The sequence below is a fragment of the Arvicanthis niloticus genome, chromosome 3, assembly GCF_011762505.2.
Source record: "Arvicanthis niloticus isolate mArvNil1 chromosome 3, mArvNil1.pat.X, whole genome shotgun sequence".
Lineage (NCBI taxonomy): Eukaryota > Metazoa > Chordata > Mammalia > Rodentia > Muridae > Arvicanthis > Arvicanthis niloticus.
Window position 1 is genome coordinate 59,568,874 of NC_047660.1, and position 24,775 is coordinate 59,593,648.

Consider the following 24,775-nt stretch of genomic DNA (forward strand, 5'->3'; position numbering starts at 1 on the left):
TAAAGCTTTTATCTCAGTTATTATGGGTCTCTGTTCTAAAATTCTTTTTATCTTTGGGCCAAAATTTTCTGTTGGATGAAGTTTGCTTATAGTTGCTTATTGAGGCATTTTTGTCATTAGCACTTTAAAGTCCACTGCCCCTGTCATCCTGGTGATAAAATCCGGACACTAGAGACTGTGCATTCTACACAGCCTATATTTGTCAGGGGATAGAAATAATGACCTCTGTTGATGCCTGGCTTCTGGTTCTCCATTTGAGCTCCCCTGACTCCCAGTGAGCACGGAGAGGAAAGCCTCAGGCTGTCCTGGCTGGAGGTAGACACCCGGCTCCTTGTGGGCATCCCACTGTTCTCCACCGATGCTTCCAGGAAAGGACCAGTGCACCATTGGCTGTCATGGAGGACTACAGGCTCTCTGTTTGCAAAGGGTGCTGCTAGACCGCCTCTTGACAGTTTCTTCAGGGTGCAAGCCCAGACTTCCTCTTGGTCTTGGCTGGTACAGGCAGAAGAGAATCACACATTTCTCTAGGGTGGCTGGCTGGGATAAAGCAGCTTGAGTTGGAAGGTTATCATGCTGTGGAGCCCCAGTGGCTGGAGAGTAGACGCTGAGCTCTTTATCTGTCCTTGTGAGCATTTGGGATTGTGAGCTCTTCGGCTCCAAGTCCGAGGTGTGAGGTCAGTGGAAACTTGGGTTCTCATTCTGGGTTTCCACAAGGATCTTCCTCCTCAACATCACGTTTTCAGGTGTCCAGCATCATCAGCTGCACTCAGCAAGGAGTAACGGAGGGCATCCCCCTTCCTAGAAGCAGAAGTCCCTCCAAGCAAAGATTTGACATTATCTTCCGTATTATTCTGAGCTAACAGGTTCTGATAAATATAAAATAGTGACCTTGAGAAGCAGCCATTTGTCCATTTCTCCCTGGGCTGCTGTTGCATGTCAAAGGACAGGGCGACCACTTGCTATTAGCTTATGTTCCTTTTTTAACTTTCCTCCTGACCTTACTGGTTTGTTCAAGTTACCATCCCAACTGTCAGGCACAACAGAGCACAATGACACTGTCACACACCGGCAGCACTCCGGCCTGCTCTTTGTTGATGCCTCCCTCAGCATTCTGCCCACAGCCCGCCAGCTTTTACCTCTGCCCTGACTGTTGGCCATGTAGACTGGTAGATCCTCCATATTCTAAGGCTGAGAACCTGTTATTTTCCCCTTTACTTGGTTTACCCACTTGGTATTGTACTTCTTAGACAAATTCTCCTTTTAGCAAGAAACTCCTTCAAACTACTTTGTACGACAATAAGACTTCTCCCAACACTCAGAAGCATCCTCCAGTCCCCACAGCTTGGTTAGGATTAAGGAAAGTATGCACTATGCCATTGCCAGTCTCTGCCTTCCAGCCCCATTCTGATAGTCAAAAGGGAGTTGAATCCATGGAGGATAGGAAATACTGCTTTCTCATTTTTGGAATGGAATTTAGATTGTCCATTTACGTTGTCACAACCTCAGCTACACTGCTTCCCGCAGCACCTTATAGCCTGAATTTTAAAGAAACAGTGTTTCTTCTCTGCAAATTCAGACTTTGCTTACATTCTCTACATTTGGAATGAGCTCTCTTCCCTAGGATACTATAGATATTCTGTGGTTTTTAAAGAATAACACAGAGGCATTTATTTGGGCCCTTGGCAAACCTGCTATGTACTTCGTACTATCCTAGAACACACATGAAGAAGCATGATTATGTCATAGGTACACACCAGAAGAGAACAAGCTGTCACAGCACAGTCCATGAAACTTCATACTCATAACCATGTCCTCTGTGCCCAGCCTGGTTCAGGCCCTGAAAGAAACTCAAAAACACAGTCTCTAGCTAACCTTACTGTGCATATAAATATCACAGTCTAAGACCATGAGTACCCTAGTAGAGCTTGCATTAAATTCAACAGGGTGAAATGGAAGAAACAACCCAGAGAAGATTCTAGAAGACTTTTAGAGCAATAAGCACTAAAGCTGCATTCTGAACAATAGGTATATCAGCTCTGTGCTAGAAGAATGGGTTCTGTGGAAACACAACAAAGTAGGTTTTATATGTGAAGCCTTCCATTTGCTTCTGAGGTATATTAGTTAGGGTTCTCTGGAGTAACAGAACTTAGAGAATTTATGAGAATGACTTACTGGCTGTGGTCCAGCTAATCCAACAGTGGCTGCCTATGAATGGAAGGTCTGAGAATCCAGATTTTGTTCAGTTCACAAGGCTGGATGTCTCAGCTGGTCTTCAGCATACAGCAGAATCCCCAAGAAGTAGGCTCTAATGCCAGTGAAGGAATGGACTTGTTAGCTGGGCAGTACCAAGCAGGCAAAGGGCAGAGGCTTTCTTTGTCCATGTCCTTGTATAGGTCTCTAGCAGATGACATTGTCCAGAGTAGATCCGAATTAAAGACCTGGATTAAAGGTGTGTCTTCTCACCTCAAAATAATAAAAAAAAAAAATCCAAATTAAAGATATGTCTTCCTACCTCAAAGATCCAGATTAGAAATGGATCTTCCCACTTCAAATTAAGCAAAAACCCCTCACAGGTGTGCTCTGCCCCCTCTTTTGAGTTTTAGTTAATTCCAGATGCTGTCAAGTTGACAACCAAGAACAGCTGTCACATGAGGCACATGAGACTTCCAGTGCCTTCCAAGTTGGTAGGTGTCTGGCTCTGCCTAAAGGGAAGGGCCTATCACAGTCCTCTCTATTTTGTTCTTATTGTTGCTTCTTGTTTTTTGGGGTGCTGGGGGTGAACCCAGGGCCTTGAGCCTGTTAGGCAAGCCCTGCACATCTATGCTTTCAAGGATGCCCAGCAGCTAATATAAAGATGAGCTTCTAAAACTACTAATCTGTTTGGGATTTTGTTTTGGCATCTTCTTCGAATCTTAGCAGCAGCTGTGGGATCTGCTACAGGGAGGCAAAGACAGGCCAGTAGTCCCTGGCTGCATTGTACTCCCGTGACTAGGTGAACTAGTGAACTAGTGGTTGTTTTGGGGAGGAAAAGCACTTCCTAGCAATAATGTGGATATGAGAGCTTGTTTTTCCCCAGTACAACCCTTCCCAGTGTGCCCCTCCTTCCTCCTACTGCTTATTTTCCAGGACAGGAGAAACATAACACCTCCTTCAAGTTATGTCAGCTTCTAAAAAGGGCCCGTTTGTGAGGACTTGTTGAAGCTTCAGTTTCAAAGTCATTATTGGGGTGGCACCAAGACTGCACGTAGCTCATAGCTAGGCTGAGTTCATGTTTACCTAACACCTTCCATACCAATAGATCCCGGATAGCATACCTGTTTGTGCCAGCACACAGTGTAGGGGGAGTCTAATCAAAAACAACACTTTACTTCAACACCCCCGCAATGCTGAAGAAATGAACTGCAAACATGCCAGCAGTTTGGAGGATGAGAAGGAATTGGTCTTGAGTCAAGACCTGTTTCTTCCTTTTTAAAATTGAATTTTACTGTTTTCAGTTGTGATGAAATGTATATAGCTTAGAATTTGTCATTTTAAAGCCTACAGTTCAGTGCCGTTTGCATTCACAATATTAGGAACCCTTGCCAGTGTCTCAGAACATGTCTTCCTAGAGGGAACCATCATGCTTTAAACATTTACCCTTCCCTCTGCTCCTGCACCTCCTGCTCTGCACTCAAAGATTGTAGGTTTCTATCTCCACACATTTACCTACCCTGGAAATTTTATATACTCATGCCTGGCCTTTGGGACTGGGTAAGTTTTTAAAGGATGTCTGTGTGTATCGTGAATCATGGCTGAATTCCTCTATCTGGTAGCATAGCATCTAGGTGATATTGTTGATTCAGCTGACTTTCTTGGGGGCGGTGGTTTCACCATCTTGTTGTCTCATCAGTGGTAGAAAAAAGTTCCAGGTTCTCCACACCTTCTCCAACCCTTGTTCCTTTCTAAAAGTTTATATTGTTTGCTGTTTTCATAGCCATCCTCGTGGGTGTGAAATACTGTCTCACCGTGGTTTTGATTAGTCATGAATATGTTGGAAATCTTGGCATGTACATGCTGACCAGTGTGCTTCTTCGTTGTACAAACATGTACCCAAGTCCTTTGTTCATGTTTTAGTTGTCTTGTTTATGTCTTAGCTGTTCTTGATAAGGGATTTCTTATGTATTCTGGGTACCAGGTCCTTATCAAACATAATTGATTAGCAAATGTTTCTCCCATTTTGTAGTTGCCTCTTGTGCTTTTGTAATGTCCTTTGATGTATTTTAAGGTGTTTGTTTTTTGCTTTTTATTTTAGATTTTTAAATTTTCATGCGTGAGTATTTGACCTGTATATGTGACACATGTATGCATGGTACCCAAGGACAGACAAGGGCATCAGATCCCTTGGAACTGTAGTTATAGATGCATATGAACCACCATGTGACCTACCTAACATCTAGAACACATAAGAAACCCCTATGAATGAACAGCAGAAAGATAAACAATGCAGCTGCATCATAAACAAAGGACTTGAATGAATGAACTGAACTCTGGTCCTCTGCAAGAGCAAGGGATGCTCCTGACCACTGAGCAATCTCCCTAGCCTCATTTGGTTTCGGATTTTTGTTTTGTTTGGTTTAGATTGGATCTTGCTATGCTGGCTGTTTTGCCCACACTGGTCTCAGATTACCAAGGTAAAAGAGATACTTGGGTCTCAGTCTGAGTAGTGTGCACCACTGTGCCCAGTTTAAAGATTTTAATTTTAATGAAGTCAGTTCTAGTCTTTGTTATTGGTACTTTGTGTACAAGAAGGGGCTGTTATCAGCATCGGTTATTCTGCAAACAATAGTGGGGGGGGTGGACTTGCCTGCTGGGGCTCCAGCTGCCTCAACCAAGGGCAACTGCCCACAGTGAGGGCTGGTGCCTCTCTGTTATGGAGATGCAAATCTAAGCCAGAAATGTGCACAGGGTTGCTGGCTTCATTATCTCCTTGCCTTCGTCTGGGAACTCACATGGACTTACCTCTGTGTGTGTCTGAGTCCTGATCACCTTTCTTTATAAGGATCAGGGGCCATCTGTATGTCATTGTACCCTCTGTACAGGTCCAGTCTCCAAGTGTAATCCTATTCTAGGTTTGGGCTTCAACATGCAGAGAGAGGCAAAGGAGGGAAATTGAGTTAAATCTGCCTGGTAGGAAAAGGGTGTGTGTATTGCCTGGTGCCTTTGGGAGGAACAAACAAACCTTCTAGACACAGGAGGCTACTTTGCCACTTCTCTTAGTCTGAAGCTATCTGGATCCCTCAGAGAGGTGTTGGGGTGACCTGAGTCCTGACCCTCTTTGCTCTCTTGCAGGATGAATGAACGAGACCGTCTGATCAAGAGGCTCAGCAGGAAGACACCTCCAACCCTCTTCCGAACAGGCTCCATCCAGCAGTGTGTCAGCCGTAAGTGACAGTGGGTAGCAGTGAGTGGCAGGCTACGGGGGTGAATAGGACAGCCAGGCCAGAGATGGCTGCCATACCTGGAAATGAGAAGTTTTACTTTCTGAATGTTGAAGGTGGGTGCTCACCGAGAACAGGTACTGATGGTCCATCCACTGGGCACTTCAGCTGAGCTCTTTGCCTGTCCACAGAGAGGTTCTCGGTGGAGCTGTCAGCACCCCACTCCTTTTCCATATTTCCTGAAGCCCCTAGGAGGCGTGTCGCACATTCAGGAGGGCACAGAATTAGAAGCCCAAACAGAGAGCATCTGTATGCAACAGCTTGTAGTGCTATGGCTTTTAGGTCCCCGCCAAGGGATCTAGCTCATAGGCATGGTCTCTGACCTAGGTAGAGGTCAAGCTATGAGAATTGATAGGATCATCCAAAGAAAGCAGTCTGCAAGGGTCTCCTCTGGACTCACCCTGCAGGGGACCCCTCTGGACTCACCCTGCAGGGGACCCCTCTGGGTTCACACTGCTGAGTCCCTGTCCTGTGTTCACATCTGTAAAGTGAGAACACTGTGAGAACCCAGCTGGGGTTGTTGAGAAGGCAAAATAAGATTTTATTTATATATATTAAATATTATATAATATATTAAATATAATTAATATATTAAAGATAATATGTATATTGGCCTAGAAGAGTGTTGGACCTAAAGAGTTCAGTAAATCCTAGGTATTGTGATTATTATTCAGTTAGCTGAGTAACCCGAGTTTCTACATTTTTCCTCTGGAAAAAGAAAATGCATTTACATGACATCTTTATACACTATCACATGAAGTGTATAAAGCCTTTAGGATGGTTGCATTCACACTGTAGACCTTCTTGAATGAATATCTGAGAATAATCACAGGAAGAATATGTGCAGCCAGGCAAGGAGACTGAGGCAGGAGGATCACAAGTCCAAAGCTGCGTGAGCTACAAAGTGAGTTCAAGGCCAGCCTGGGCAACTCAGTGAGAGCCTGTCTCAAAACAACAGTGCGATGAGGACTGGAGACAGGGCCTGGTGTCAGACCTCTTCCTTAGCATGCACAAGACCTAGGTTCACTCTTTAGTACCAAACCAATTACATATGTTTGCATCCATCCAGGGGACAACTATAACTGTCTTGACATTTATTTTCTGTCAACACTTAAAAGGCAAAAGGGTCTACTGAAAAAATACAAGAAATAAGACCACCTCTAAAGTCATGCCACAGTTACAGAAACATTTGATGGAGGGCTGGCAAGATGGCTCAGCAGTTAAGCGTACCAGGTACTCTTGCAGAGGACCCAGCTTCGTTACTTAGCACCCACATAGTGGCTCACGACCATCTGTGACTCCAATCCCAGGGATCTGATATCTTCTGGCCTCGTCAGGCACAGTCATACACATAAAATAACAATAAATAAAATATTTAAAAATTAAACCCTCAATGAGTTCTACTAGAGCCTATTAAACAACTTAGAATGTCCCTACCATTCACAACTAGACTTTCAAGTGCTCAGAACTCTGGGTCTAAGAAGGGCTCTGTAACTTGAATGTCTCTGTCCAACTGTCTTGCTGTCACCGACCTCAACCTCACTGGGAACCTGAGAGACTCTAATCTTCAGTGCTCAGTTGTCACCATGGTTTGTATAAGGGACAGAAAATTAATAAGTCAGAACCTTTAGCAATGATTTTAATTGCACTCTGTCATCACGACAGAGCCCTTAAAACTGAATCCCATGACCATCTAAGGAGAGAAAAGAGAGAGGCAGGCAGAGAGACAGAGACAACCTAAGACAGAGAGAGAGAGAGAGAGAGAGAGAGAGAGAGAGAGAGAGAGAGAGAGAGAGAGATCAGAAGCCACATACACATCCCTGACTCTTGTCATGTGATGCCTTGTGCTACATTGGGATCCTGCCAGCAAGTCCACTAGATATGGTCCCTCAATCTTTGGTTCCAAATCTGTGACTTGAAATAAATCTTCCTACTTTATAAGGCTCTCACCTTTGAATGTTTCTTTATACTAACACAAAATAGACTAATACAGTTCTTATGATGTGCCAGTGTGCAGTAGTAATGACTGAGATTGGTGTTTACTGCACAGTCTAAATTTCCTTATCAGCACAATGGTTCGCATCCTCTCCAAAACTCTCCTTTGATCAAGCTACAGTCAGATCTCAGGATCAAAGGAATAGAATGTAAGAGTTTTATTCTGAAATTGTGGGTGGGGGGAATGACTTAACTTTATCAGCTTCACCCAATGCCCCACCCCAACAAGACAAAGCAACTAAGAAATAAACCACACACCACTCAGTCTAGAAGCAGGAGCCAGGAAGGCTCACAAGAGGGTCAGGGAATGCTTCCTTCTGGTCCCTAGTTCCCCATCAGGACTTCCTGAAGATGACGGGAAGTGGAAAGTGCAGAGGGCTGGAGCTTCCCTGATTCCCCATAAGGATGTTCCCCCAAAATAACCTAGAAAGAAATCTGCTTCCTGGTCAGGCTTGGGAGCTACCTAGTGAAGTCCATGAGTGACACCCCCACCCCCACCACTGTCATTCATCTTTTCACTGACAGCTAACTCCTACCAGGCTTCGTTTCTAAGAGGAGAAATTTTCTGCCAGGGAAACCCTTACCCCTTCCTAGAATAAATCTCTCAGAGTGTCCTCCTCCCTCCTTCCTGTAAGTTTGTACTCGAGGGTGAAGCAGGACTTATGGCAGACAAGTTCTCTGCTGCTCACCTAGACTCCCGACCATCTTTTTACTTTCCATCCTGAGACACGTTCTCAACTGTTGCCCCATCTGGCTTTGAACTTGCCATCCTTCTGCCCCAAGAGGGGCATTCAGTCATGCTCTGCTCACCTGAAATCAGGTCAGGATGAGAGTGTTTGCCTACCTCTCCGAAGAGAAAACTACAAAACCTTCACCCAGAGTTACTGAAGAATCCCCTTGCCAGCACACAGTACCTCATGTAGCCATGAGATGAAGACACTTCTGAAGTTAGTTAGTTAGATGTCCAAAAGGAGACCTGTAACTAGCTCTTATTACTCATTTACTTGTGTTTTGATAGCCCTAATAACGTTTGTTTTTAATGTGTTCACATTCATTTATAACTTTTATCCATAACTTCCTACACACACACAAGGTCTAAAAGGATTAGCAATTTTTCAAATTGGACTGACAGTTTAGGCAGGCTCCTTTATGGCGTTTATGTTTATGAGGCCTCCCCATCCATGCAGAATGAACTAGCATGAATCAGGCCAGGACATGGCTGCAGCCTTAGTATGATCAGCCACCATGCACCCTGCAGCCCGCAGGAAGAGCTGGGGCATTAGAGGTTGGCCTTGCCCCAGGCCATTTTATCTTACATAGAAGCAAGCCCAAACCGAAAGAGCTTCATGAATCCAAAGGTACAAGGCCCAGTAATGGCCAAGCAAGGACAAGAAGTTCCCTTTAGTGCCCCTAGTACTCCATCCATCTGGTCACCATCCAAGATAGATGCCCAGCCAACTGACAATGTCATCTTCTCAGAGAGAACCCACTGGTCCGCTCCTCTCTTGCCTCAAAAATATTTCTAGAATCTTTCTGGGAGGCCTGCCCTTGATCACAATGACCTCCTTCATATTGAAGTGTCTCTGCTCATGGGTTGCAGGAGCCACAGCCACAGTGCAAGCCAGAGGCATCATTCCAGCAGTTTTATCCCACCCAGGGGCAGCTGCTGGGACTGATGACCCTCAAGGACACACAAAACTTTCCTTGTTAGAAGACTAGAGAATGAACATGGTCAACTTTGACGGCGCTAAGCAGCCTTGGTAGCAAAAGGCATGCTAGTTTTCTTTACTAGATTTTGCTTTGAACCGTTCCAAGGAAAGGCCATCCTCTTAGACTGCAATAAGAATGTGTCACAAAGCACACCTTGGGTGTGGTCAGGGCAGGGACCTGAATGGAGGAGGCAAAAGAGGAGCAGCTCTTCCTGTTCCCAGAGAGCTCCAGCAGGCCATGGCCCATTTCTAGAAGATCTTTGGAAATGGAGGTGAGATACAGCCTTTGCTCCATACCTTGCAGAAGCAGGATGTGTGGAGCAAGGCCACCTGCTTATCTATGTGGATAGCACCATGAGGGAGCCCCTGTCCCCAGGGCCTATGAGCAGGGTGTGGCTTGTGGAACTTCCCTTCCAGGCTGGCTTCTGCCTCTATTCAAGGACCCACCCCACTTTTGGGGGAAAGGTGTACCAGGCGTACCCAAAGGACAACTTTGTAGAGTCAGTCTCTCCTTCTACCTTTAGCAGGGTTCCAGGATCAGTCATTTCTCCAACTTGCACATCAAGCACAGACGGAGCCCACTCCCCAGCCCACTGCTGGCTTTTGCCTGGCTATGGGGGCTCATGCTCCATGGGGAGCTGCTTCCCAGGTGGCTGGGCTTCCTGTTTGGGGGGATTTCTGTTTGTTGAGAATAGGCAGCAGGCAGGCGTGGGTTGTCTGTCATCTGTGCTGACACTCGGGTGACCGTCCCACCTTCACTGTTCTCTCTGACTCTATCCTCCCTCCTGAGACTGCCTGCTCTGTAATCTTCTCTGTTCTGCTCAGACCCACTGTCTGAGGAACCCTCATCCCACTCTGCATAGGAATCACTTGTACTTACCCAAGCTTTGAGGCTTTGGGGGCAGTAGCTGACAGGCTCACTCTCCAGAAGAGCAGGAAGCCATCCTGGGGACATGGATTCTGAGGTTTTGCCACACAAATGAACAATAACATGGAGTCTCCCCCCACAGCTTTCTGTCAGCCTCCCTGCTTGTGACTGTGTCTTCACATCCTGAAGACTTTACTCTCTGTCAAACAACTGGAAAAACTTAACAACCCAATTAACCAATTGACAGCTACCCACGTTTCCTGATTTCCTTTTCTCCTTTTAGAGAGTATACCAGTAATTGGGGTGGGCTGAGTTTCTTAGGATGCAGGAGGCCCTGGGTTCTATCCCCCACACTGTAACAAAGAAAAATGCTTAAAAATACTGTGCCAGTGATCAGACACCTCCATTGGAAGGTGAAGATTGGCAGACAGGGTGCCTTTACAACCATCAGGTTTGACTGTGCTGTCTTCCTGCCAGGACATCTAACTGTGTAGTGGGACTTCTCTCTCTGCCACAGCAGGAATTGCTGTGACCCATAAGAGAGTGGGTCATGTTGACCAGCTTTGCTCCCCAGCTCTGCCACTCACTTGGTCTGTGACCTCGGGCAAGTGAAAAAGTCTCTGGGCCTTACTTTCCTCAGCTGTGAAGTGGGAGCATAGTGTCATGTGTCAATGGGTGGAGTACTTGAGTCATTTTCATGCAGTGTGTAGAACCATGGTGGTACTGGCTTTGTTATAACCCTGTGCAGCTCAGCCATGCTGTGGTCATGGCACTGATGGGTTTGCTTACCGAACCAGTCCAGTTCATAAACTAGAACTCTTTATAAACTGCGTGCTTTGCTGGCTCCTCTGTTAGGGATGTTTTTCCTGACATGTTTATGGCCTCATAAAAAAGCGTTAGGCAGATCAGGACATTTCCCCTTGATCAGTGTAGGATAGTGTGGTCACAGCCCACTAGGCCATGTTTATGTTTTCCACACGGAGCCCCCAAGAATACTTACTGCTGTGATTTGGATGTCCTCCGTAACACATGTGGGCATGGAATCGCTATGGTGATGGACTCAAGAGGGAAGCTTTAAGGGTGACAGAGTCACATGAGCACCATTCCAACCAATGGATTAATGTCACCCAGGAGTGGGGTGCTGCCCCCCCCCAAGGTATGTTGCAATAAAGAAGTCTTCACCAGGTACTGCCTCTTGATATTGGACTCCAGCCTCCAGAACTATAAATCAAACTTCTAATTCATACTTCACCTAGTCCATGGTATTTTGCTACAGTTGTAGAAAGCAAACTCCCTCCGTTCTGAACCATTCCCATCCCAGTTTGGTCAGCCCCTTGCCCCATCCGTCTTGGTCATGGTCTCCTTTGCTTTTGCAGACCTCTTCATCTCAGGTCTCTGTATCCAAAGCTAAGAAAGTCCCATGACCACACAGTTCAATGGGGTCTTTGAGGAAAGTAGTTTGTCCTTAGTCTCTAATGTTCTTGACGTCTCCCGCTAACGCTTCTTCCTGTGTGTTTCTATAGACGGGTACGCCTTTTCTCAAGAAGAACATGGAGCTGTTACACAGGAGGAAATAGTCCGTTCTTATGACACCACCAAAGAGAAGTCGAGGAAGAATTAAGAGGCAACATTTCCTGATGGCTCCAAGGAAAGAGATTCGGTTTGTTGCACGCGCAGTGTTAACAGTTTTGTCAGAAAAGACTGGCGCCAGCAGCCGGACACCAGAAAACACATTTCTGTGGCCTTAGCCAACCAGTTTGTTAGCAGCTCTCTGTCCCTGTGCAGTCCCTGGGCATAGGCGTCAGGGGAAGCCATTCTCCCAGCTTGTCTGCAGTGCTTGGCCCAACTTCTGTTTACGTTGTTATGAAGCATTCAGCTGGGCTTTGTGAGGTGTGAAATTTTAAAAACTATGTTTCACCAATGCTTAAACATCAATACCAGTGGTTCTGGGAGAGAGGAAAGGGGCATTACATTACAAGAGACCAGTCCTGTGTAATTGGAACAGGGTACACTCACTTCCTGTTTGGTGCATGCACAGATCATACAAGCCTCGCTTTCTGCAAATTGCTCGCTCAACTTTGATTCCTGTTTTGTTTGTCTGAAGTTGGCATAAACTTCTTGATTATAGTGAAATCAGAAAAACTTACGGTTGAGGGATGAACCCGAGAACATTTCTTTGGCTCTTTCAGCCGCAGCCTCAGCAAGGCAACCAGCCAGCGTCCCATGCCTTGCGCACCTAAAATAGGTGCGGGCCTTCAGTCTTACCGTTGCTTCCCTGTGCTGTTGTCCTTGAATCTGGACAGCTGGCCCCGGGTGCCGTCCCTCACAACTGATAGCCACCCATCCAGGTTCTGTGTGTCTTTGTTCCTCTATACATTCAGATATGGATGTCAGGAATCTTTCCTCTTGCCTAGCCCCGCCCAACCCTGCCTGGCCCACCTGCTGCCCTATAACTGAAGGGAAGTGGCTGCTCCACACCAAGCCTTACTTAGCTGTCCTTCTGATGGGATCCTATGGGTGAGGGTGGCAGGCTCTGCACACCATATCCGTAGGCCTCTGGTGGCCTCTCAGAACTGACATCTGCTTCCTGGATGCTCAGAGCACATTTTAGACTTTCTACTATTTGGAAGTGAGTTTATAATGTTGTCTGCAAAAGAACTGAAAGAACAAAGCTGCCCCCCTGAGATTCTAAAATCAGGGTGAGCCAAGGAGATAGTACAGACCAGAGAGTGGTGAGAAAGAGGACCCTCAGATCTCCCTGGAAGGTGACAAAGGACATGAGACTCAGAAGGCAGACACAGAGGACATTTCTACTACCAGGCCTCCATGGAAATTCTCACACCCAACCCTTGACAGACAGGGTTGTGATCGGCCCATGTACACTGTAGCAGAAACCAGACCTTGTTCCACAGATATTTTTTGGCGAGGTGGGGTGTTGATTGATTTTCTTGAAACATAGTCTTACACTGTATGCCAATCTAACCTCGAACACATTTTGTAGTCTAGGCTAGCCTCAAACTCTCAGCAATTCTTCAGCCTCCCGGATATGGTGACCTTTCTGTATACAATGAGTTTTAGACCCACAGCTCTCTCCAGACAGTGGCTTAGACTCTAAAACAAGGAAGGGAAGTGCCCACTTCCAGTTTCATCCACTGCAGGTCCCCACTATGAGTTGGAACAGAACCTAGGGGCTCCAAGCCTGCATGTGAGAATGGGGGCCCTCCGAAAACACAGGCCTAGCAGCACTCTTTCTTTCCTTTGGTTCCCAAACTCCAAAAGCCCAGATTTTTGGATGTCTTAAGGTGAATACCCTGGGCACCTGTTAGTGGCTAACGTGGTACCCCTTAGCACCAGGATGCTGTGCGAGCTTAGACAATAAGGCAGCATAGAGGCGGCCGAGCAGCACAAGGTGCTACATTCAGGAAAGGAAAGGCTGCTATGCTTTGCTTCCTGACCCCTTACTTTTGCAACATCAGGATGAATGAGTACTGAAAAACCTTGGATATGATTTGCATTGAGTAAGAAAACTGATTCTCACTTGGGAAGTGACCAGGCTGCCGAGATGGCTTGAAAGGGGGCAGGGTGGTACAATTAACAAGAATCTTGGAAGTGACCTCTCTCTGCTCCCTGAGGCAAGAAAATCTAGTGTGCCCCACAAGCTGGAATCCTGACAGATTATACCACACAAGAGAAACAGCAGGAAGTGTGCTTCAAATCAGTGAGGCAGCCATGGTGGACATCTGAATTGCATCCCAGAGAGGCTGGGGCAAAACTGTGGCGAGGAAAAGAAAGCCAACTCCAACTGAATGCCCTAGGCTCTTCAACAGCTTCTCTCTCTCTCCCTCTCTCTCTCTCTCTCTCTCTCTCTCTCCTTCCTTCCTGTCTTTTTTTCTTTTTTTGTTTTTCAACTTGAAAGACTGGATTTATTTGGAAGAAAAAAAATTTTCAACTCAAATGATGGGATTTTTACATCTCAAGACATCTCCCACACAGTGTCTACTGATTACAAATCATTGTCATAGAAAAATAATTTTGTGCAGATTTTACATGTATTCAAGAGCAGGACATAAGTCATCCCTGCTTTTATTTAACAGAGAGCCAAGTAGGAGATGGGAACACAGCAGCTTTCTTTTGGCCAGGGCAAGTGTCTACAATCAATGGTTTTTAAAACCTCATTCAACTGTGGGTATCCCTCTAAAAGTATACTTCCTAGCTACTAGCCAATCAAGTCCACTGGATAACCACTTTGCTGTGCCCATAGCTGCTGCACACTATACCAAGGCTTGCACATTAAGACCAAGGTATCATTTATCTGCAGGTACCCTGACTTCCTGCAACAGGGGAACTTTCTAACTTTGGAGCTAACCCCTACAAAGGTGCATATCAACACAGACAGGTCAAGGTCCTCTATTACAGGAGAAACCAGGACCCTGTTCGATAGTTCTTTGCATTATTCTTTATTCTCAAGGGAAGTTAAGAAACCAACCCTCCTAAGCAGAAAGCCACACAGTGTTAGTCACATTATAAACCCATGCACCAGCGTGAGGAGACAGTGAAGGAAACTTACAGAATTCTTAAAACACCCCAATTAAGGTGAAAGGCCAACTCAGTTCTCCTCATGTATGCACCCCTATTCACCCCCAAGCCCATCATTTGAATTACTCTGTTTTCCAAGGGGTGACAACAGCAGGAACCCACAGATGGGGTGGAGGTGGGGGTACAGGAATGCTGGTTTGCTTGGAAAAAAAAAAAAAAAAGCAGAGATTCCAAAGGCCACAGCTGTGGTGGCCAAGATAAAATGCCTATGAGGACAGGTGTGTGACTTAGAGACTACTTCTGGGAGGCTAACAGTGTCATTGAGAACATGAGATCGCAAAGAGACAAAGCTTTGAAAGAATTGGATGTATTCAAAAGTTCAGATGATTTGCTCTAGAATGTTGGAGGATAGAGAGACTAGGAGAGAGCACAGGATGTGGGGGTCTACTTAGCACGGCTGTCTCCCACCTTCTCATCTTCACCATCCACAGAGACAGCAGCCTGTTTGCTTGCAGAACTGAACTTGGAGGCTGGCTTCTCCTTGGATTGTTCGGCTCAGGTGCAGATCTGGAGTCTTGATCCTTTTTGCTGTCTTTCATATTGAGCTCCTTCCAGTGGTCTTTGTTCCCTCCATCTCCAGGGCCACAGCCAGAGGTGTTCTCTGGGGACACTTAGCCAATCTATTTTGTTTCCTTCCTTTCTTCTCCTTCCTCAGAGGGCAGAGCCCAAACTACTTCCCATCACTTGTAGGGACTGCCGACCTGTGTCTGAGCTCTGAGATCCAGCAGGAGGGGCAGAACATTGCCTACCTGCCCCCATCCCCCTGCATTCTTCTTTGGTGGAGGGGCTGGCATTACCCTTGGAGGCTGATCAGGTTTACGAGGTTTAGAAGTTAGGAGAGGGACAGTCTTCTTTATGAAGTGCTTCATTTTCTAGAGACTTCTTGCTCTCTCTTCTTCGTGAATCTGCCCCACGTGGCTGAGGCCCCAGTCTGCGATGACTCACTTCCTGTCTTCAATGGTTCTTTCCTGAGTTCACTTGGCTGACTTAAGTGTCTCCGCTGGGATCGGCCATCTAGTTCTGGCTCTTCCAGCTGATGCTGCAAAGTCTCCTGCTCCCTCGTAGCCACTCTTCTGCTTCTGTTTCTCAAGCAGCTGTGTCAACAGGCTTGGCCCCTCCAGAGACAGAAAGAAGCCCCTGACTGGACTGGGAGGTGCTAGCAGAGGAATCATCTTACTTAGGAGAACTCTGAGGCTTTGCATTCAGTTTGAATTTTTTGTGGGAGCCAGGAGGGAGAACTTCTGTTATCACACCTATAATCACCCTGTTCCATGACCAATCAATCACCCCATCTGTCCTAACTGTCTTCATAGTGGTCCTCACCTCATCTGTAGTCAACATCCCTATGGTACCCACTACCAAATGCTCTTCTGCCACTGCCTATCCTGGACTCATACACTTATAGTCTCTGCTGTCTCTGTTGTCATAGCTATCCTGGCACCCACAGTGATCTATATCTCAGCATACCCATCTAAAAGCCATCCTGGTACTGCTTGGAACTGTAAACGATCTCGATTCTTTTCTCCAAAGCTAACATCAATTCTTCAATGAGGGTAGTCCTCAAAACTGTCCGCATCAGGACAGGCCCTCCTGTCGGTATTGGTCTTGTGAATGTCTTGATTTCTATCTTGACCAAAAGAACGGTCATCCTGTCTTTAGCCAGTGTTCAATCAGTGACTTCCACTCAGATGATCATTACCTAGAGGGTCCTCGCTGACCCTCGGGGGACTGATGAGAGCACTCAGGTCCTCTAATTCACCATAGCCAAACCTTCCAACCTGTCTGTATTGTTGGGGTCACTTGGCAAGTCTACAACACTGATATCTCATCCTCTAAGAATTCTTTAATGGAGTCTTCTGTCATGTCACAGGGCAGGTTCTCTAGGAAAACAGTGCAGGGTGGAGATTTGCGCAGACAACTCCAGTTGATATTTAGTTCCTCAGCAGCCCATGGAGCAGTGGGAGGATGGAACATGTGTATAGAGGTGCCCTATACACATGTCATTGTTCCTGTGCCAGATTATCTGTTAAATCCTTCTAGCTGATTGGTTTAGAGACCAATGCCCCCCCCCCCCATCTTCAACCATAAAGCCTGTTTGGGAGGTGGTCTTTCCCTTCTTAATCTTCTTCTCTAAGGCATTCATGTCAGAAGGGGAAGAGAGCATTCAAAGGCCCCACTCCCTACTCATTTTCATTCGGGAGCTAAACCAGTTTGGAAAGATTGAATTAAAATTCAGCTTTGTGTCGGACACCTAGTCCTCCCTTGAAGGCCCTAAATCAGATTAGTGACTGTAAGTGTTTGTTTGGAGGTTTTTGTTTTGTTTTCTTGTCTTTTGACTTTACAGTGTGCATTTCCCCGGAGCATATTTTCTTCTTCTGAGAAGTAGACTAAACAGTCTCTGCGATAATGAGGTATACAGGCAGGAGAAAACATTTCTGGGAGGGATGGTTTTCTATTTTTTTCTCTCCTGATTAAGCTTTCTCCTAGCCAAATAACTAAATTGGGTTTTTAGGCAAGGCAGCTGTCATGCTGTGTGATGTATACTATTTATGCAGGGCCCACAGGGGAGCTGTGTCATTTGTCCTGTCTTTAAATTGAGGTCAGAGTGTCTCACACACAACCCCTCCCTGGGGAATAGAATGGACCAGACTAGGTTGCACACACTGACTGTCAGCTCGGTGGAAATGTCATGTGGGACATGTCACTCCTGTCAAATAGTTTGTGACCCTTGCGCTGGCAGGTCAGATTCAGTCAGCACTTCCAGGGCTGCCTCTAGATTGAGCTAAACTAGGTTTAGGACTAAGTCCACCCACAGAAGGCTCTTGTGTCTGGCTAGATCCTGTTCTTGAAACCGTAAACAGTCCAGCCCGTATCCTTTCAACTTAGTTCTGGATTCTGCTATGCTCCCCACACCCACAGGGATGGCAGCAGTGTAGACAGCATACACTATCCCACTATCGGTGGAGACAATACCCTCCCCATTTCTACCGGGCAGCCTGGATTAGTACTGCCTAGCAGGGTGGGGTCCTCTGTGTGATGCTCCTGGAAGCAGAGCTGATGCGTCTGCTCTGTCTCAGTGAAAAACAGTCCACATTACTAGATCAGTATTATTTTCCCCATCTCCCAACATTTATGCAAACACAGAGACAAAGAGCAGGGTAGATAACTGTGCTCTGGTGAGAGACAAGGCCTCTTTAACATTAATAAAGAAATGCACTAGACAATGACCCTGGGCTTCAGCAGAGCCCCACTGAGCTTTTTCTCTCTTTGACAAGCCTTCAGGTATGCACAGTGAAAATCAATAATGACTAATCAAGAAGCAATGAATGATTTTGTTCATTCATTTGTCTTGAGACAAATTCTTGTGTAGTCCAGACTGGCTTTGAACTCACTGTGTACTGAAGCTGTAAACATCTGATGCTCTTTGCCTCCTGAAAAATGTTTTACTGTATGTTTGTTTTGCTGGAACTCAGGGCCTTGTGAATGCTAGGCTAGTGTTTGCCATCGAACTACCTATGTTCCCAACCCGTGAATGGTGTTTGTCTATTTTGTTTTGTATTTTAAGCAAAATTAGGTATCAAGACTCTGAATATGTAAATGGCTATGTAGGCTTTCTGATCATTTTTTTTTTAAATAAAGAAAGCTATCATCCATGATCTCTCACTTGTAATAATAATGAGCTTTTTTTTTTTTTTTTTTTTGAGTCATTAGGAAGGTGATTTTTTTTTTCTTTCTTTGTATTAAAATTTACTGGAGCTCAGACAGAGTAAAAACAGTAAAGTCATACAAAACTGACCACTGCAGTGTTTAGGGATCGGTTCACACATGATGAAGACAATAACAGTATCAGAACGGTTTCATCTCTGGAGGTTCAAGGGGACTCAAATGACTTAAAAGGGGGCAAATATATTGTACCATATATACGACTGATCACACCAAGCTAGTTTACAGTATTTTCTCATGGCTTTCAGTAGCTCTGACATCTACAGGCAGGGGTCAGTTCTGGTCACCATTACTCTCCAGTTCACCCTTGGCAAGTATTGCTATCTGGGAGAGACCTTTCAGCTTGCATCCTAACAAACCTGTCTGTTGGTCTCACACATGGTCATGGGGAAGATGAAGCCCAGTTCTGGCCTAGGAAGGTGATTTTCATCAGCTATTCTTGTCCTGGGATTATGCCTTAAGCCGAACGTCGAGAGTCTGGAACACTGTCCTCAGATGAGGTGGTCTTTATTTGGAATATGTGAAAGGGCTGCACAGTTCAGCCAGAGTTTGAATTACTGCCTAGGGTCATTGTCCCAAAGTAATTCAAGGAGTGATTTCAGCTTTTGAAATGTAGCCTTCATCTCCTGGGGTCTTTAAACACTGAACAGGGAAACTGGCCAAACAGAATTAAAGTGATAACTTAGCAAAGAAATAGGTTTATCAGATCAACTCAAAAGGTCTGATGTGATGGTGCACACCTGTGATCCCAGCACCCCGGGAGGGCTAATCTTGAGGAACCAGGATTAGAGATCAGCCTGGGCTATACACACTGAGTTTTGGGCCAGCCTAGGCTATATAGGAAGACTCTCTCTCAAAAAACAAACAAACAAACAAAACAGATGTGGTCGCCCCTGTCATACTCTCTGCATGCACACGCTTAAATTAACAAATGTAACAACAATGGGAAAGTTAAATATAATTTTTATAATTTTAAAATAAAGGCCCCTCAAAATAAGAAAGTATACATCAGTTGGCTGTGTTGGTGGTTCTATGTTGGCTTCAAGGCTGTCCTCCATATCCATACAGTAGGGGAGATGATTAACTCAGGCTAGCCTTAATAGAAGGTCATCATGAAGGGTTTTCCACAGATAGCAGAGGTACGGGCCCAGGATTCCCACAATGGACTAGTAAGTATCCCTAAAAGAGAAAGACCAGCACTCAACACAGGGTATGGTATCCTTCATCCCTGCATTTTTCTCAGTACCCAGAAGTCTATTGCTTCCCTTTCCATAAGCAAGTCTCAGACTATGTGTGTCCTGGTTTTGTTTTCGTGTTGTTTTTTTTTTTTTTTTTTTTTTTTTTTTTGAAAGTCTCCCGTTTGCCCAGGATGAGTGATTTTTCTTGGGTGGAAAAAGACGAGTGGGGAAGCAACATAAATAAATCTAAGTGGCCAGAAGCTGCAAACCAGTGCTGTGAGCTGTGAGCAAACGGAGAGATCAGGCCGGCCTCCACCCAGCCTGGCCTCAGGAGCACCTCAACCGTCCTCAGGGAGAGGAGACAAAGGATTCTTTTTCTACCCCGGGCTGGCTCCTTTTCAATGGACAAGCTCCTGCTCTCCTTGCCTCTGAGATATCTACTCTGCTCCCTCTCCCAGGCATCAGACCAAGAAAAACATGCTCACAGGATTAGCCCCTAGGCATTTCTTCTGACCTGGCTCAAGAAAGGAAGGAGACCTGTTTGTTTTTGGGAAATCAGGAATAAAGTGTCAGGTGGCTGTGATTTATGGCAGAAATAGGAAGAAGAAAGTTGAAATAGCATCACTACCCAAACAACCCTGCCCTGGAAAGCCGGGGTCAAGAGGGTTTATCAAAAGCTGGGAGCCCTTCCTGGTGGTATATGCCTGTGATCCCAGCACCCTGGACGCTGAGGCAGGCGAATCAGGAGTTGGAGGCCAGCCTGGGCCTCAAGCCAGATCATATAAAATAAAACAAATAAAAGCTTTGTACAAGTAAGATTTTCTGATTTCCTGTATGAAATAAGAAGGAGAAAAACTAAAGACCCATGAGGTTGGACTGGATCTAGCTGTGTTCCTAGAGGTAGCTTGGTATGTGCTTACAGAGCAAACAGCAAACACCAATTTAAAAAAAAAAAAATGAATCCTGCCTGGTCATGGAGTTTCTCACCTTCCAGCAAGATCCGGGCAGTGTATCCCATAACTATGGACAATTATCCTATGGCAATTACAAAGATCCCTGTGCTGGTAAAGACTTGTCTGGTTTTCAGTCATAAACTGTACGTAAGGCCCGAGACTCCTGCTCCCTCTCCCTTCTTGCCAGGAATGGCCAAGAGCAGACCAGCACCAGGCCTCCTCTATCTGGGCCTCCTCCCCAGAGCAGTTCAGCTTGCACAGCAAGGGTCAGCCACAGGGGAGAGACCCACATCTTACCTGTAACTGACCTACAGTGAGGATGTGTCTCTGAAGCTGTGTGCCCCCTGTCACATCTGTTCTGAGACTGTTCCACTGCTGTTTACTAAGGACGGGTCTTAATCTAGACATGTAGGGAGAAGCTGACTGGGCCTTGTTAAACCGGCTCCCAGTAGACAAGTGAGTGCTTCCATGACACATGCAAGGCTTTGTTCCCTCTCTCTGGGAGTGTAGTGATTTTTAGTACTGTTAATCTCTGGTTGTTTATGTGACAACAGTATGGTGTTATGACATCAGTCTCCCTCCTGGAAGGGAATCCACGCCAAGGATGTCTCCTGGTACATTGGTTTTATTGATCAATAGCTTTGAACAATCCTGTTAACTGGTGTATGTCTGCACAAACCCATTTCAAATAAATGTTTGGTTAAAGCAAAACACTGGACCATGTTTTATTTTGGAATCCCCCTTTCACACCCATAAGCAGTTACTGTAACCACATAACCATGCCTCCTTCATGAGAAAAGGCTCCAGAAGACCACACCAGGTTTTGCCGTGTCAGCCAAAGGAAAGAACTGTGTTTAGATTGATACTCCCACCCCTACCCCCAGGTTCATGTCCACATCACTGCAGATTGGGAGGGAAATTCTGTCAGGAACAGCATGAACTCTTGGCATGGGTATTTGATTCTTTCCTTCTTCCAGTGCGGGGATTAAATCCTGGACATTCTAGGCAGGTGTCCTGCCATGAGCTGCACCCTGCCTGTCATCATTATTTCTCAGGTGCATGTTCCATAATCTATTCTAAAAACCCAGAGATGATCTGTATGCTGCTTGCCCTTATTTTCCCTTTGTTTGCAGTGCCACAAGTCCAAAGCAGGGCTTCTCACATGCTAGGCAAGCATCCTAACACTCATCTGTGGTCCTGGCATCCAAATCTAAAACATATAAAACCTGATATGACGCCACGAGTAGATAATTCGCACTATGGAACTTCATTTGATTTACAAAATTATCTAAAAAGTATGGTCTAAAGCTACCTTCTAGGATACTTGGTTGCAGATGTTTCTAATAAGAGATGCTCAGTCAGTGTCCTGGTTTCATTTTTGTTACTGTGATAAAATATCCTGACAAAAGCAACTTCAGGGAGAACAGAGCTTGTTTCGGCTAAATTCCAGGTTATTATTCCATCGTTGTGAGGAAGGCAAGAGCTTCAGACAGCTAGTCACATCACATCCACAGTCAGGAACAGAGAGAAATAAATGCGGACTTGCTAGCTTGTGCGCACTGTGATATCTTCTCCACACAGCCCAGAACCTAAGGAATGGTCCCACCCATAGTGGACTGGTTCCTCCATCAGTGAACCTAATTAAGACAGTCCCTCACAGACATGTGCACAGTCCAACCCAATGTAGACAATCCCTCATCAAGACTCTTCCCAGGTGATTCCAGGGCCTGTGAGATTGACAGTTAAGGCCAACCATCATAGTCAGTATTACCAAAGGAGATTAAAACCCTTCCCTTACAAAGCTGCCTGCACCAAACCCACTCAGGCCAACTCTTGGGTATCCACTCATTAACAGTGTGTCACACACATAAGCGAAATTGTTTAAATCTTGGAGACTGACCTCTAACCTCAATCAGCTGCAATGAAGTGCTCTGGACTTGAGATTCTAGAGTGGTAGTTGTTTACAGGGAAGGTGCCTCAGATGAACTCAGAGCACTGCCTGCTCCAAGGCAAACCTAAATGGACTGTTTGTCAACAGTTTCTGTAATGTTTATTACAGAATTGCTCACAGAATTGAACCACGCTAATATTCTTCCCATCTAGTCTAATTTTTTAGTGTGTTTTGGTTTGAACTATTCTAAGTCATTTGCAGAGAAATTGCTTTTGCTGTCTCCCTAACTTTCTAAACGTTTTTCTTCATACATTATTTTCTGTGGTTAAAAGTCTTTCTGCCTGGGCCAGAATGTGGCTCAGTAATAGAACACTTGGTTAGTGTGAGTGAGGCTCTGGGTTCATCTCCAGGTTTAGACAAAACCACACATGGCACACGCGCGCGCGCGCACACTCACACACATGCACACACATGCGCGCGCACACACACACACACATGCACACACACACACACACACACGCACATGCACATGCACATACACATACTTGCAACCCTTGCCTTTATCTGCTGGCCAAATTGTAACTGTTGCTTCCCAAAGGCCCCAAGTGTCAAAATGGCTGCCTAAGTATGGCAATTCAGCCCCTGAAGGCCCATCTGAGGATACTGAGTGCCACGTTCTCCAAGAGGCAGTTTCAAATGTCCTTGAACATAAAATGGACAATATCCCAGATGCCCATCAGCAGTAGTATAGATAATTAGGCAAGAATTCTACAATGAAATAACCCACCACAATTAAAAGACACAACAGTGGTCATAATGTAGAAGGAAAGGCAGACACAAAAGACTCCACACTGTATAATTTCATGTATATAAGGCTCAGTACCAGACACAGCCCATGTCTCAAGGAAGAGAACTTCTGACCTTCTTACCTGGGTGATGGTTTGTTGACCTAGACACTTAAAATTGAGTGCTTGCTGTACGTGAATGTAATTAACTGGATAGAAAAGTTAGATGAAGTGATTCAGTATCAGTCAAAACTAAACAATAAAATTGTCTCAGAGTGTAAAGTTATTGAGGAGAGGATATGTAGGTGTGTGTGTGTGTGTGTGTGTGTGCGCGCGCGCGCACGAGTGCACACGCATGTGCAATCATGCAGGCACTGAAACACAGTGCATGTCAAAGATTCCAGCGATTAGCCCCGCACCAGCTTTTACTCTGATTCCCTGAATCTGGATCCAGCCCAGAGAAGCCTCCAGATGACTAGCTGTGCCAGAGAGAGTCCCAAGGATGAGAGAACCCTTGTGGGTTATAAAACCACAGTGTAAAGAAACAAGGCTGCTCCTCCAAGCACAGCACAGAGGAAGTACTGGTGAGGGGACAGAGAGACCCGCCTGAAAGGACAGTTAGGTTAGCCCAGGCAAAGTGTACCACTTGGTTGGGTAGTGGAAGAAAAACAAAAGTCCTGCCCCTAAGTTACTTCTAGGGTTCTTTCTCTGTGATGTATTTGTTTACATAAATAGATGCATTTCTCTATATTGAACAGATTTTAAAATGTCTTAATAGGAGTTGGAGTGTGTATTTATGGGTGCAGCTGTTACATGCTATGTGATGTCCTTTTGTTCCTTAGAGGTGGGAATTACAACCCTCAGTTCAGAGATGACAGAGTAGGCTGTCATCAGAGACCACTGAGCATGCACTAGAAATCATTCTAAGTTGGTTTTGCCTGATTTTGTATGGATCCAAGCAGCTAAACCCTGCAGAATCCTGCTCGAGCTATCCACATACACACAGTCCATTCTTCTGGAAACATCCTGAAATCAGTCTTCACACATGTAGCAATTTTATAGTATAGTTACCTATGACAGTCAATGTCTAGGTTTTCAGTATCTCGAATCCAAGATAGACCAGGAAGGTGTGATTTTTCTAAATGACCTACAGGTCAAGATGGCTGAGATTAAAATCCCAAGTTTTTATGTTTTAAAACAGTCTTAAAAGGCCACTGCCATTTTTCACTTAGGTTTTTTAGAGCATTACTTTTAAATTTCTCGTTCTAGACATTTACCATTTGAGTCTAGGTCCCTTGATTCTGGGTGTGAGTGTTGAAGACATTGGGAAGACGCAGCTGTAGGAGATAAATGACGATCAGAGCCAAATCCCTGGCAAAACTACAGTGTTACAGCTGGAACTGATGGTTCACAACTGTAATCCCTGCACGTGGGAAGCTGAGGTAGGAGGATTGCCAGAAGTTTGAGGCCTAGCCTGGGCTACATAGTGAGTTCCAGGCAGCCTGAGCTATATGGAAGATCTTGTTTCAAACCACCGAATCACTCTTTCACAGTGTGGAGGTTTTACAGGCAACATCTTTAACATGAGTAGTTTCAGTTG

General features: G+C 45.4%; 1 protein-coding gene and 1 pseudogene across 3 annotated transcripts in view; one reads left to right on the forward strand and one right to left on the reverse strand.

Annotated features, from left to right (window-relative positions):
• Positions 1-12,123, forward strand: part of Atp8a2 (ATPase phospholipid transporting 8A2) — a 480,046-nt gene extending 467,923 nt beyond the window's left edge. For all 3 annotated transcript variants that reach the window (XM_076930916.1, XM_034499073.2, XM_076930917.1), the window contains exons 36-37: positions 5,329-5,420; positions 11,573-12,123. In XM_076930916.1, the coding sequence (XP_076787031.1) occupies positions 5,329-5,420; positions 11,573-11,670 (190 nt within the window). In that variant the 3' untranslated portion in view covers positions 11,671-12,123. The remainder of the gene's footprint in view (positions 1-5,328; positions 5,421-11,572) is intronic.
• Positions 12,124-15,029: 2,906 nt separating this feature from the next.
• Positions 15,030-16,788, reverse strand: LOC117704920 (eukaryotic translation initiation factor 4B pseudogene; annotated as a pseudogene).
• Between the last annotated feature and the right edge of the window lie 7,987 nt (positions 16,789-24,775).